Raw genomic sequence first — 15,000 nt, forward strand, 5'->3', positions numbered from 1 at the left:
AAGCGAAGGACGGAGAAGAGCGGAGGAATAAACATTTTCTCTGTGGGCAAGTCAATGTCTATCCTGGCCCTTCAGCAAACGCCACTATGCCAGTCTCTTTCTTTCTCTTTTTCTTTCTTTCTCTCTTCCTCCCTCTCCATATGTGTATGTATATGTGTTCGTGTACGTGTATGTGAATGTGAATGTGTATGTGAATGTGTATATAGATGTTAATGTGTATGTGCATGTTAGTATGTACGTGTCTGTGTCTGTGTCTGTGTATGTGTATACGTATGTGTATGTATATATGTATGTGGATGCGTACATGTATGTATATATGCATGTGAATGTGTACATGTATGCGTATACGTATGTGGATGTGTACATGTATGTGAATGTGTACATGTGTGTGTATGTGTATATGTATTTGGATGTGGATGTGGATGGGCACATGTGCATGTCTGTTGAAATGAGTAAAGGGAGAAGGAATATTTTTAGAAGACGCAAAAAAAAGAGAATTTGGAATCTCAGTTACATTCAGTGATGTGACTTATTATGTTCACTGATGTGAGTTATGACCAGAATCTGAGGCACATGAGGGTGAGAGGAGCAGTGGGTGATCCAGTATTCATTATGATAAACACGAGGTTCAGGCCCAGGTTGTAAAGATACACAGACACACACTGCTGTAGGGCAGGTCTGAGTACGCACTCATTCTTTATGGAAACTATGGAATGTTTCTGTTTAATCAAAGGACTGATAAGCACAGCCGTTCTTCCCCCTAATGCACAGAGAGAGAGAAAGAGAGAGAGAAAGAGAGAGAGAGAGAGAGAGAGAGAGAATGCTCGTTTGAAAGCATGAGGAAGTTGAGATCATTCCCGGAAAACATCTCAGACACACTAAGAGTAAAACTAGTCTGATCAGTGTGGCTGTATGTGTCAGGGTGTGTACGTGTGTGTGTGCGTGTGTGTGTGTGTGTGCACGGTTGTGTGAGCGAGTAGGCGTACATGAGTGCATGTGTATTTGTGTGTGTGTATGTGCGGGATGTGCGTACAGGCCCGCATGCATTTACATGCATGTATGTATGTGTCCAGGTAAGTGTGTGCAAGGCCGTGTGTGTGTGTGTGTGTGTGTGTGTGTGTCTGTGTGTGTTTGTGTGTGTGAGTGCCTTAAGGGCTTTGAAGCAGAAGTGGAGAGTAAAGTAGAATGCACAGTCATAGAACAGGATGCGTTCTGTACTCACACATGTGCAGGGGCCCCATCTCTCTGCCCCCTCTCTGAGTCCTCTGGCAGAGACAGTCAAGGCCAAACCACCAGACCAAACATTACTCCATCCCTCTTTCCTTCTCTCTCTCTCCCCCTCATACGCTTCCAGCTCTCCTCTCTCTTCCCCTCATCCCATATGTCTTTCTCTTCCTGACTGCACATGCACATTGACCTCTCCCTCCCTACAACTCCTTCCTTACTCCTCCACCTCTGTCCACACTTCCGTCCGTTCTCCACTCTCTGCCCCCCCCCCCCCCGCTCCATTCTCCTATACGTACCTTCTTTGGAGTAGTAGAGAATCTCGACCTTGCGTTCCTCGGAGCCCAGCAGGGCCTGGCCGAGCTGTGCCAGGGCAGTCTTCATGGTGCCCGGGCCCGTCAGGAACGGGCACGTGCACGGCTGCTGCATGATCTCGGCACGTGAGAAGCCGAACATCTGGCAGAAGCCGTCGTTACAGTATATGATCCCGCAGTTCTTCATCTGCGTGTTGGCAATCAGGAACTTACGGTCTGTGGCAGCGTGGAAAGGACAGAGGATAGGAGAGAGAGAGAGAGAGAGAGAGAGAAATAGAGAGAGAGAGTGGGAGAGAGAGAGAGAGAGAGTGTCCAGCAGGCAGAAAGGAAAAAAAGATGGAGAGAGAGAGAGAGTCCAGAGGACAGTAAGAGAGAAAGATGGAAGGAGAGAGAGAGAGAGAGAGAGAGAGTCCAGCAGGCAGAAAGGAAAAAAAGATGGAGAGAGAGAGAGACAGAGTCCAGAGGACAGAAAGAAAGACAGAGAGAGAGAGAGTCCAGAGGACAGAAAGAAAGACAGAAAGATGGAAGGAGAGAGAGAGAGATTGAGAGAGTCCAGAGGACAGAGAAGGGACAAAAGAGAGTGAGATGGATACAGGGGAGGAGGAGGAGGAGGAGGAGGAAGACAGAAAGAATAGGGAAGGAGCGACGAAGGGAGACAGGCAGAGGAAAGGGAGAAGAAGTGAAAACGACAGAGGAGGAAGAGGAGGAAGAGGAGGAAGAGGAGAGGGGATAGGAGGGAAACGAGGTGCAGACAGAAGATGCAAACAGAGAAAAAAAAATGAAATTGAGACAATGTCATATTCTATTTAGTACTTCCCACGGCTGACAAGACACAATCTTAGAAAAAATAAAAAGTTTGGCGTTTGTCTGCTTGACTTGGCATCACTCTAAATAATGAATATGGTATTTTTCGACCAAAACTTGGCAGCCGTAAATTAGAAGCATAAATACAAATGAAACAGGAAACAGGGGTCTGACTTAAGCTAGCGGCGTATGCAGACACATTTCCTTTTTCTTTAAAAAGGGTTTTTTTCTAAACCGTTTGGGCCAAACGCAACCGAGCGTGTTAACGCTTTTGCACTAACCCTACACAAACGCACACAATCAATCCAGAGATTCTTGAGCAGCATCACAGAGTTAAGACTTCTGGATTAGTGTTGGAACAAAACAAAACAAAAAAACCATAAACAAACAAACAAACAAACAAAAAAGCCAGCATACAATGCAGCAATGTATGCAAACTGGCCCAGTCTTAGTTTGTGATGATAAATGTTTGCTTGAGATTGATGTCAAAGGACTACTTCAGTTTCAAGCCTTTGATTTGGTTTCTGTGTAATTATGCATGTCTGCAGATGCAATGTGCGAATCAGGGAGTCTGCCTTTGTCTCTTCACAGCAGTGGCTGATGAAGTAGAAACCTAAATCTAGGAGCTATTTCTGCTCCCTAACTCTAGCATGTCAACTTCTGTTCCACTCAAGTCTGTATCAGTCCACCCTCTTAATCACTCACCCAGCACAACTGGGCTAAACAACTCCAACATCCAACATTACCGAATCCAAAACAAGCAAAGAGAGGATGAGAGAGAGAGAGAGGATGAGAGAGAGAGAGAGAGAGAGAGAGAGAGTGAAAGAAAGTCTGACACAGGGACGGTTCTGGGAACTTTCCTCTTTATTATAGCAACTTTGCTTAGTGTCTTAAGCTCATTCATTTTGCTCTTATTTGAGGACATTATATGATGAGGCTATATCTAATCCATATTTACCGTTCTGATGAAAAGAACATGATAACTGTGTGTGTGTGTCAACCCTGCTCAGTGCCAAGCTTTGGCACAGTGCCAAGCTTTGAGCCACTGGTAAAATCAAAGGACTGTATTGGTTCATTTGTAATACGTCATGGACGCTTGGAGCCACGGATAGAGGTTGTCACATTCTGAATACAGTTAAACATTACAAGCCATGTAAAACTCCAACACGACATGTAAAACCACTACTACACTACGTCTCTCTCTCTCTCGCTCTCTCTCTCTCGCTCTCTCTCTCTATCTCTCTCTCTATCTCAGTAGTAACTGTTTTTGGTACTTTTATTTTATTCTTGTGTATCACAATCATTACCACATCTTCAGAGCAAGGACATTAGGAACAAGCCAATGGTTGCTAAGCAGCAGCAGAATGACACTTAGCTTCACCTGGTGTAGAGGAGTAGAGGGAGGGGCTGTCGCGTGTCTGACACACACACACACACACACACACACAAAACGTTTAGATAAATTCAGGCCAATGAAACAAGGGCTAGATGCTGAACTGTTTGTCTCATTTGTCTCATCTCCAAAACGAGATTATAATCACATGTGGCATATAATCTCATTAAAAATTCTTCAAATATAGTTTGGGTTTTTTTAATCATGGGAACCATTTTTTTTTCTTGAAACAACAGAGAACACTTATAAAACATATAATTATGAAAACAAATTAGCCAAAAACAAAAGTCCTTTTGATACCGCAATACTTCCAGAACAATGATAACTCTTCTTTAAAGACTCTTTTTTTGTCCAGCATCTGTTTAAGGACATTTTTGATGGGAGTCATTTTCAAGATTCATGGACAGATGTTCAGGTTTACAGGACAGATGTTTGCAAAACAAAACAAAAACAAAAAAATGACAGTCTCTAATCTGCCACTTCATCGTTTTGGCCTGGTTCTACACTGTGTCAAACCTTGTAGTAATTTCATAATCATGTCTGTCAGGGGGACATCCTGTGAGACTTTTTCTTTTATTAGCCTAATCTGGAGCACTGATGTGAAAGAGACCTATTTATAATATTGTTCCTCAGAGAGAGAGAGAGAGAGAGAGAGAGAGAGAGAGAGAGAGAGAGAGGGAAATGTGAATGATTTTGGTAAAGTGGAGAGAAATTAATTCATTATGCGAGTGAGTAAAAAAACCATTCAATCAGTCTGGTTCGTCTCGACACACCAGGCTAACTTGTGGTGAGGAAAGGGATACCACGAGATAAACATCTGACCAATGCTTTGTACTCTTCAAATTCATTCCAGTATCGATATTACTGTCTGTTTATGTATCAGAGCGACTCCAGCACATCAGCTGAGCATGACAACGCAAAACATAAATGGGACAAGAATTCATAACATAGGGACAAAAAAAGGCTTCAGTGTCCTATATTTATCATTCATAGCCTAAATAGCCTGGACAAAGCAACATCAGCATATATTCTATATTTTTTATGAACTCAAAAATGTAAGCTGAGCTTCGTGATAAAATACAAGTATAAATTGTGTCGTGGGTTTGACAACCACAAAACAAACCTCCCTTGCCTTTTCTCTACTGACAAGTATTGCGCTGCTTTTCCAAATTCCAGGTAAAAGACTTTTATGTGAAGACCACAAAAGGAAATCAAGTTATGAAAGAAGTTCTTGCTCTCAGTAGAGGATTCTACAGCTGAATCGTTGAGTCGTTTGGTTACTAAGCAACGCCCACAGCAGAGTGCCAGTTTTAAAGTGGATTTATTTCTGTCAAAAGCACAAAGACAAACGTTTAAATCCTGCTTAAGAGGGAGAAAAGGCGACGGAGAGAACACACACTTGAACTTGCACACAGTGCGCTAGAAGGGGAGGAAGAACTTGACAACAACTTGTAAAGCCCCAAAGGTTTTCACACAAGACTTCTGAGTTGCTTGAGGATAGTGATTACGCCTTGCAGACCACACACAAGCAAACACACAGACACACACTCAAACATACACACACACACACACACACACACACACACACACATACATCACCAGTGAGAAGCACTGACCTTGCTTACACTACTCAGCTCAAATGTCACATTGTGTGTATGTGTTTGCAATTCATTTTACATGAGAACAAGGTGCCTGTGTGTGTGTGTGTGTGTGTGACAGACAGTGAGAGATGCCTGTATGTGTGTATGCAGATAAAGACACACACAGAAAGAAGTCATTTTACTGTGCATTCATGAAGCATGATCAAAGTTTCTTTATAATCCTAATTATTCAAGGCAGACATTTTGAAAGCATCTCAACCATGTTTTTTTTCATGTTATTTCTATGTTTTTATTTTTATTCTTTATTTTATTTTATCTGATTATTTATCTTTTTTTTTTTTTGCTCTAATGTGGAATCTGAGGTATGGGCCTATTTTTACTTGTTGAGTGTTGAAATATTTCAACTGGTCCTGCAAGAGAAATCTAAGGCATAGCAGTCTTGTTAAAGCATAGCAAGCAGGTGTTAAAACGTTTTAGTTGACTAAAAACAAATACAGGAACATGTTACGAGTACCTTAGTAACTCTGACAACTACGCAGTAATTTAAAGTCAGGACACCTATTATTAACCTTGCCTTAGACAAATACTGAGACCCAATCTTAACTACAATTGAAAATAAAGTGAAAATGTTTTTTAACTTACTCTGACCGTCGAATTTCCGGATAATGGTGTCCAAATAGGTGTTCTGTAGCGCGACATGACCCCGTCGCACGGGCATTTTGGCGCGTTGTTGATAAAGTCTATCTCTCCTTCGCAAAAGAAAAAAAAAGATTCTCGACCTCGTTCAGTTATGTCTTTTACTCACATAAAAGCCCTACAAAGCAAGACGGTGGATGAGCTATAAATAGTAGGTTACAGCTCATTGTGAAAGAGGATGCGTTAAGCGTTAAGTGAGAAATAAGGGAGAAAACAGCGTGTTAATGTCGCTCGCCGCGAGAGAGAACTGTCACGCAGCTGCTGTGAGAATCGGTTGCCAGGGCGATGTCATGGAGCGCTCGCGAGTGGTAGGGTGGGATTTAAAACTGATGTCGCGCAGCTTCGAAACTATAACTTCATAGTCATTTTGAAAGCAAAATGAACAAAAAAGTAAAATGTGTCAAATAATGCGCCTTGGTGGCAGACGGAAATATTGTCTGCATCACTTACAACGTTCGCTGAGGCAGTATTCAAAAAAGAAACGAAAGCGTTCGAGGAGCGTTAAAGGTCGTTGAATCATCTACGTCCGAACGAAGTGTGTATGGAAAGCTTTGTTGCAGTCTCCTAATGGTTGACTTTTGTCACCGAACCTCATCTTTCCATTATGCGCGACAGGATTTCGGAGCAAAGAACGGACTCGTTACCAGACTTTAACTGCCACTTTTGATAAAGACCAGACACGCTGAGCTCTCTCTCTCGCTCGCTCGCTCTCGCTCTCTCTCTCTCTCTCTCTCTCGCTCGCTTTCTGTCTGTCACACACACACACGCACGCACGCACATACCCTGATTATATATACACTATCAGTCTGTTCTCATTTGTTCTGCCTGAACCTTTTGAAGATTGTGTGTGTGTGTGAGTGTGTGTGTGTCTGTGTCTTTTTGGCACGTGCTGAATTTTAGACGTGTCCCACTAGGCACAACTCCACAAAACACTATCAAAACACAGCAGCTGTCATAATTTAATAATAGCTGGATTAGTAACTGTTTCCACAGTTTGTTTGAATAGCAATCGGCTATTCGTCAATATCTATAAGCTGTTCAAAACATAGCATAAACCTCTCCTAATGTTTCTCTTTCTTTGTGACTCAGTATAGCAACACCCTTATCACGTTTCACCGCATTTCAGTGTTTTTAAGAGACTCAAAAAAAGATTTTGAAATCTGTTCGCTGTTACTTTAACTGGTGCTTGGTGACAAGACACAGTTGAGAGAGCAGTGACCTTACCGATAAGGAAACTGGAAAACAAAAATACGGCACAGTCCTTAAGTCAGATAATGAGTGAACTCGAGTGGTTCCAAGATAAAACACGGACAGACAAAAAGATCAACACCTCTTTTGCCTTTAGTGCTGTACCAACAAATTCGGAGTTTCCCAGGTTGCACTCTGGGTAAATGACACGGTCAGTGTCGAGCGTTTCGTTTATCTGACGAGGTGTTCCAACAGAGTCATCTCCGTCTCATAATTCCTCGGTAAAGCAACGAGAGGAATTTCATGCGTCACTGAGAGCCATCAGTTTTTCTCTCTCCTCAAGTGTCCGGACAACTTCAATACTACCAATGACAGCCGAGCTGCAGTATGGGGAAACAAAGTGCGATATAAAACAAAAAACAAAACAAAACAAAAAAAAACCCACATCATCACAGCAATACTCCAATACATAATTAATGTATATTTTCGCACATTTCCTTTCTTTCTTTCTTTCTTTCTTTCTTTCTTTCTTTCTTTCTTTTACACACACACACACACACATGCAAACTTTATGGCAGCAGGTGCAGGTGGGAATTGTTGAGAGGCACCAGGGACATCCAGGTGGTGGATAGGAAGTATGGCAGAGAAATGGAGTCACATGATGATGATGATCATGTGTCTCGCCACCTATCAGTGCTGGCAGGATGTAACAAAAATTACGTATTAATCACACAAAAAAATCCCTTATTCATCTCTGCATGAATATTTCATCAATTTGTCTACTCTCATTTTAACTCTGTTTTGAACAGACTGTTCTTCTATGTCCTTATTGGTACATGTCAGAATCTGCTCTTTTTTCATAAGCGTGTATTAACTATTACAGCTAGTGTAAGTAAAGCCATGAGAATTTAGGGCTACAAAATGTGGGAACAAGATCTTAGCTGTAGCCATGGTTACTGCTCTGATTGGAGCAAGATACAAAGATGTGTGTGGTGTGCAATGGGAGATTTGCATTCTTCATTAGCAATTTTTTGTGTTTGTGTGTTTGTTTGTGAGTGTGTGTGTGTGTGTGTGTGTGTTTGTATTTGTGTGTATGTATGTGTGTGTGTGTGTGTGTGTGTGTGTTTGCATGTGGATTCGCTGTCTACGATGTCACATTCAAGATCTCTGTGTTTTTTTCCTACTTGAATACTTGAATTTCATTATAATAATTTTTTTTCGTAAATCTCTGTGCTAACTTCTGTCTCACAGTCCTTAATCAAACAGCGCACTCACTGGCCTTGCATTAGATACTCAGCTGACAAGCCAATGCGTCTGCTTACTTCATCTGTCCTCTGCCAACGCTTCCAGTAAAGATCCAGAATGGAAAAATCCCCCATCAGAATCCACCCAGTCTTCAACACCCCCTCCAAACCCAGACAGGAGCAGGCCCCCCCCTTCCCCCCACCTTGTCTCTCCACAGGGTGAAGTGTTTTTTTATCTGTACCCACATACCTTCATCTGCCCAGCACATCCAATGCTGACCTAAGCCCCTGCCAAAACACTGATAACTTCAAAGTAGACACACACTCACATGCGCGTGCACACACACACACATACACACACACACACACACGTGCACACACATACACAAACCTACACACACAAATGGACAAACACATGCGGACACACACACACACACACACACACACACACACACATATATGCATGTACATGCACACTTACACACACAAAAACACACACACATACAAACACACACGCGCGCGCGCGCACACACATACACATGCATGCAAGTATATGCACACTCACACACATACACACGCACACACACACACACACACACACACGCGCACACACACGGATAGCCATCTGGTGGGCTCTGTTGCTTATGTTATTTGCATTACCTCTACCATGTTTACACAAATGACCTCATATTAATGATGTAAGAAGATCTCTGCTTTAAGAGCCAGTATCTGCTGTTACACTGGTACACTTTTCTATGGTCAGTTTATCTACAGGGCAAACGTGCTCATGTAGTGTTGAAGTAAAAACTCTCCTTGACTTTGCACAGAGATATTAACACATTCACTAGCACATAAAGTGTTACAGTCACTTTAAAGACACTGCTGTTTTCCGGAGCTTTCCGAAACGTAACCACTTGAGCGTCCTGAATTATATTATCACTGAAGATAAAATGTTTGTATGAAAGTGTTTAATGTAGCAATACAAGCTCAAACAGTGGTTATATTGACATTCTTAAGTTAACACTGATGAATTTGCTGTGAGTTTAAGTCATTTTCTTCCTTTTGTTTCTTTTCATCAGTTACTGTGGCATAACCTACCAATATGTTTATGCGCATGCGTTGCTTGGCAACAAACAACATTTCATTTAATACACGGCAACATGCCACGAGGCCCATGCGCACTTGGTGTCACTGAAATGAATTCCACATATTGGCCTCATGACTTAAGGTCAACTCTCCTCCTCCCTGTTGTTGAAACCTTCGAATGATTCGCGTCAATTCAGAACAACAGCGACAAAAACACGACTGAATATAAGGAGTCAAGGGGGCAGCTTCTTTGTAAAGAAATCGATCAGATCCTCTACATTTGATAAGAGTACAGATAAGAACACAAACATTATCCTGGGTCGAAGCAGGGTTTTATAGAGCATGTATTCAGGTGACTCCAAACAATCACCAAAGATCAAACAGCATATTTAAAAGGAACAAACAGCCCGTTTCAATATGCTCCGTACGGACATCTGGATTCTCTGAGCTTTTATAGACGCGTTTTTTTTTTTTATGAAAGAGGATTGAGATAACTTTTCATCAGCCCCTTTGCTCTCACATAAGTAATACGCTAATCTTAAACCAAAACGAGACGTCATCACGGGGGAGGTTATGAAAAAAAGGTTTCCCGGAGCTTCACTCCGTCTCCCCATCTGCTTAAGTGACTTCATTTATCACCTTTATTTGGAGATAATTATTTTTCTCCCCCGGTAAAAGTATTGTGTGTGTGTGTGTGTGTGTGTCGGAGCTAATAAAGAGTGACAGTCAGGACTCTTGTCTCTCTCCTCTCTGCGGACGCCACGGCTGCCTGAGAGAGAGAGAGAGAGAGATAGAGAGAGAGAGAGAGAGAGAGAGAGAGAGAAAGAGAGAAAGAGAGAGAGAGAGAAAGAGAGAGAGAGTGCAGCGCTGGGAGGTGAGACTAGGGTTAAATATGAGTAGATATTTGATTGAGTCTTTGAGAATCACTATTACTCCTCTCTCCCTCTCTCTCTCTCTCTGTCTCTCTCTCACTAATGATGAGAAACCCAGGCTGTGGTCTCTGCAGTGACAGATTGTCACTCCATCCCTTCTCACTTCTTCACTCTTCATTACTCAGGAGATAAGGATTTTCACCTCACAGAACCGGAGGGGCTTTACGTGTCAAACTGTGAACACGCTCTGCATTAAAATGTCTGGGAAACCTCTGTGGAAAACTTTGTACACTTAACATTGATTTCAGTATGATACATTATATAGAACAGGCTTCTCTCAACTCTTCTCTCATTGAATTTATATTTGAGACCTGCGCGTGTTTTGGGGCATTGTAGAAAATGACCACCTCCCTCTTTTTTTTAAAAAAAAAAACAATGACAAAATGAGAAATGGTCCTGTTCCATTTTCTTGTTTATACCACTGCAGTGTACTGGACCTTAAACAACAATTTCTCTCTGTTTCTGTGTAATTAAAAAGTTTTTGTTTATATGCAATAAAGCTACTCAGTACATTATTAAAGTGAATGACTCAGCACACTGATTTTATACCGTAAATGTACATCACCCACCTCATAAAGTGCTTAAGACGTTTGGAGACATTTCTTTTTTACGCGTGGCCGAAAGGTGTAAAGTATAATAATAAATATATATAATAAAGTATCACTAATGTTCTCAATTCACTGGAAGCGTATTTAGAATATGCGCAACACGGAAACGAAAAGTGTTTAGCAGCTAATTCATAATGAAATAAATGCTTCCAAAATGACACAAATAAAGTATTTTACTGTTTTACTACAGCTATAGTTTTTTGGGGGGGGGGGTTGTTGTTGTTGTTTTTTTAAAGGGCAGTCATTTCCTTCTTGTAATTTTCTCTTCACCGCAGTATCACTTTAATTCACTTGTAGATGAAATCATTAGTGACAACATTTAATTTTATAGCTAGACTGAAGGAGCTCATTCCCTGCGTAGACTATACAGTTTCCTATCAGTCTTAAACGCTTCTTTGAGCGCAGTCTCACATAATGAACCATTCACTATGGATAATGATAGCTACCATTATTGTTTTTCATCCTTTCTATCTTTCCCTCTTTCCGTCTCCCTCTGTACCCCCCCCCCCCATCACCCCTCTCAAAAACAACAGTGGAGAAGCAGTTACTGTTTGTCTTGTCTCCTGACAGATAAATACACACACAACAAAGTGTGTGTGTGTGTGTGTGTGTAAATTTGTGTGTTTATGCACATGTGCGTCTCCTCACCCGGCACTAATCAAAGAGCAGGACATGAACCTCATTCGCAACCCCTGTCAGACACACCTGTCAATCAAAGCCAATCTTCCTTGATACGCCCAACACTCCTCTGATCTGTAGAGCGAACAATGCATGTGATGGCAGATTCACCGCCAGCCCTGCACTGTCCTCGGTCACCACCGTCTCACAGCAAATATGTCACCGACATTATCAGTCCCACCACTGGCCTGAGGGGAAACTGCATCCAGAATTTTCTATGGGTAAGTACCCTAAAACTCCTGAGATACTCTATTCTAAGTGAACCCTGAAGCTGCAGGGGCCCACAGTACCGAACGTAATAAAAGTCCTGGCAGTTTTATGGTCCTCAGTAACTTAATGAATATAATTTATGTATTTCCATCAAGTTTGTTCATGGTCCTTTTGCCAGTTTCTGTTAATGTGAAGTAAAACCAAGGCAAAGAATTCTAACATCAATGTAGGTCTTCTTTAGCATGTACTGTCATCAGTGTGTGTGTGTGTGTGTGTGTGTGTGTGTGTGTGTGTGTGTGTGTGCGTGTGTATCTTGCAGACACCACAAATGAACACAGACATGTTCAATGGTATGATGTTTCTTTAATAGATGTTAATTATGACTGTAATAACATAACGTATAAAGCAGTTATCGAAAGAAAAGATTACACATTCAACATTTTAATGGGTACATTTCAGCAGTGCTCAACTACAGAGCTACATCATTCTATTTATAGGCCAACAACAAAAATACAAACAAAAATTAAAAGACAGGAAGACAGACATGGATGGAACGAAGAATGTGAGACAGACAGACAGACAGACAGACAGACAAGCACACAGACACAAAAACAGACAGACAAAAGAGCACCAGGGGAGAGACAGGGACACAACACATACACAGATGCGCACACACTCAGCAACGGCTATTGTAAAAATGCGGTTTCTCTATGTCACACACATGTATGTTTGAGGTGCTAATAGCACAGGTATAAACTCTCCTCTAGTAGCTTGCGTCACTAAACTAGCTCTGTGTAAGTCAGGGGTCAGTTTGGCGTGAATTGATCAGAGAGGAATTATGGGAGAGGGCAGAGGGGTTGGGGACTGGGGGAGGGGGAGGGGGGGGGCAGCTTCTATTGTGACAACAGCTCTCCATCCATCCTGGGAAAACCAGTGTCTCTTTGAGATGGCTGTCGTCAAGGCAACGTCAAGGCCTCCCCCAATTCACTTCACACAGACACACGCACACACACACACACACACACACACAACACGAGTTATCTGAAAACACACATATCTCTGTCGACTCAGTCTTTTGGGAACTTTGGCTGACTTGGTTCTGTGTGTGTGAGAGAGTGTTTGTGTCTGTGTGTGTGTGTGTGTGAGCGAGCATCCACATCGTGTGGGAGAGAGGGCGAGGGTCGTGTTAATATCTCTGCCTTGTCACTTTTCCCCTGTCTGGAATTCTGGGAAAGTGGACATGGCCACACATGGAATCGCGCTACAAACTTGCCTCTGGTTTCTTTCCACTCTCGATAACTGAACAGTCAACGGATGAACAGCCAACTCTGGCTTAGGCCTTAGTTTTACTGAGCTACTATTGACTGACTTCAGATCAGTTAATGAAGCCATTATGTGTTCTAGCCTGCCGTTAAATCAGAGGACCAGGCTGATGGAGGTCTCACCCCTAATTTTTCATTAGTTCTATGAAACTGTGATTGGCAGTACTCCTCTCAGCCTAGCTTACTACTTGGCTGTGTAGGGTACCTGTCTCAATATTTATATGCATGAACTTAGGGGAGACAGAAATGAAGATGACCTTTGATATGGAGTCGAAGAAAAAAGACAGAGTGAAGGTGTGACATAAACAGGCGTGTGATACAGGGACGCCTGAGCGAGATGAGAATAAGGACTTCCGCTAGCCGTCTTCTTGCATGACTCTCATTTCCTGTCCTCTGAAAGAACCTCTAAATAGTCTCGACTTTACCAACCGCTCTCCGCTCGACATTCAGTCCGCTTTCTTTCTGCCAACTAAACAAACAAACAAATCAACTAACAAACAAGCAAACAAAATCACTCCTACATTTCCCCAGCCTGGCCTTCTGCTCTTCAGTGTGCTCTTCAGTAAAAGCTACATTTCACATAGCCTGCTCTGTAATGAGAACTGCATGTAAACTGTGGTTGTGCTCCTTTTTCATAGTTCTGGTCAGCTTAGCCAGTCATACTCACAGTTTCAAAAATCAACAACAACAACAACAACAACAAACCCTGCCTAACGAAAGCACAACTCACGCCTTTCACAATGAACTACGTCTCTCTGAGTGCTTCATATGCCAGTTGCGTGAACAACCTGGTATGTGGGGATAAAAAAAAAAAAATTTAGACATTCCTTTCCAATATGAAACGCAAACCAAAGAGTAGTCTGTTTTGGAGAGAAAAAAAAAAACACATATTTTTGGTTCATGTGTACTTAATATTTTTGATTCTCAGTTTTGTCCTCTGAATGACAATATATCAAAGAAACACATAGAATTGAGAGATAGGAAATGAGAGTATAGGTTTTAAAATGAAAGATAGGCTGGGACAGATTTTGGCATTTAAAATACACGGTCAATGTCAAATACAAGCGTTCTAGCATTAGCAAATACAGGGGAGGGCTTCTTGACCCCCCTGATCAGTTTCTTCAGGCCCTCTGTTCGGTGGCCGCTTAGGGAAGCTCCTTCCTCTCCGTGGTGGACTCTTTAATGATCTGCCAAAACACAAAAGACATATTTAAAAATTAACTTCTGAGTCATTTTAACTAGAATATCTGACTTTTTTTTTTTTTTTTTTTTTTACGATGATGTATCACCCTCTAGTGGTCTTACCTCGCCATCGCGGGTCTCCACAGTCCGCACCACAATACTTCTCTTAACATGGGCCTCTGGAGACAGCTTAGTGTCCAAACTGGTTTCTAAAGAGAGAGAGAGAGAGTTTTTCCAAGGATGAAATCTTTAGACAAGTTTAGACATTTCTTTAGATGAAATCATTGGGGGGGGGGGGGGGGGGGGGTGGTTTTCAGTGTGTTCGGTATATTACCTCTGAACTGCAGGTTGGAGAAACTCTGCACTGGGACTGTAATTCTGAGGAGGTCAAAGGTGAAAACTTTCAATTGGTTTCAATTGAAGCTCTTTCAATTGGTTCTGTTGCTAAAGTATGTTACTGCACTAAACAATGAATAAGATAAAAGCACACACATCTGAAACAAGAAGAAGAAGAAGAA

General features: G+C 42.0%; 2 protein-coding genes across 2 annotated transcripts in view; both read right to left on the reverse strand.

The window, feature by feature from the left end:
• Positions 1 to 6,054, reverse strand: part of kcnh6a (potassium voltage-gated channel, subfamily H (eag-related), member 6a) — a 34,833-nt gene extending 28,779 nt beyond the window's left edge. Inside the window, exons 1-2 of the mRNA XM_030793928.1 lie at positions 5,979 to 6,054; positions 1,524 to 1,754 (exon numbers count right to left, since the gene is read on the reverse strand). Coding sequence (XP_030649788.1) covers positions 1,524 to 1,754; positions 5,979 to 6,054 — 307 coding nt within the window. The remainder of the gene's footprint in view (positions 1 to 1,523; positions 1,755 to 5,978) is intronic.
• Positions 6,055 to 14,445: 8,391 nt separating this feature from the next.
• The window catches only part of gfap (glial fibrillary acidic protein), a 5,180-nt gene continuing 4,625 nt past the window's right edge, over positions 14,446 to 15,000 (reverse strand). Inside the window, exons 7-9 of the mRNA XM_030794068.1 lie at positions 14,817 to 14,860; positions 14,606 to 14,691; positions 14,446 to 14,487 (exon numbers count right to left, since the gene is read on the reverse strand). Of these exons, the coding sequence (XP_030649928.1) occupies positions 14,446 to 14,487; positions 14,606 to 14,691; positions 14,817 to 14,860 (172 nt within the window). The remainder of the gene's footprint in view (positions 14,488 to 14,605; positions 14,692 to 14,816; positions 14,861 to 15,000) is intronic.

This window comes from Chanos chanos, chromosome 16 (genome assembly GCF_902362185.1).
Source record: "Chanos chanos chromosome 16, fChaCha1.1, whole genome shotgun sequence".
NCBI lineage: Eukaryota > Metazoa > Chordata > Actinopteri > Gonorynchiformes > Chanidae > Chanos > Chanos chanos.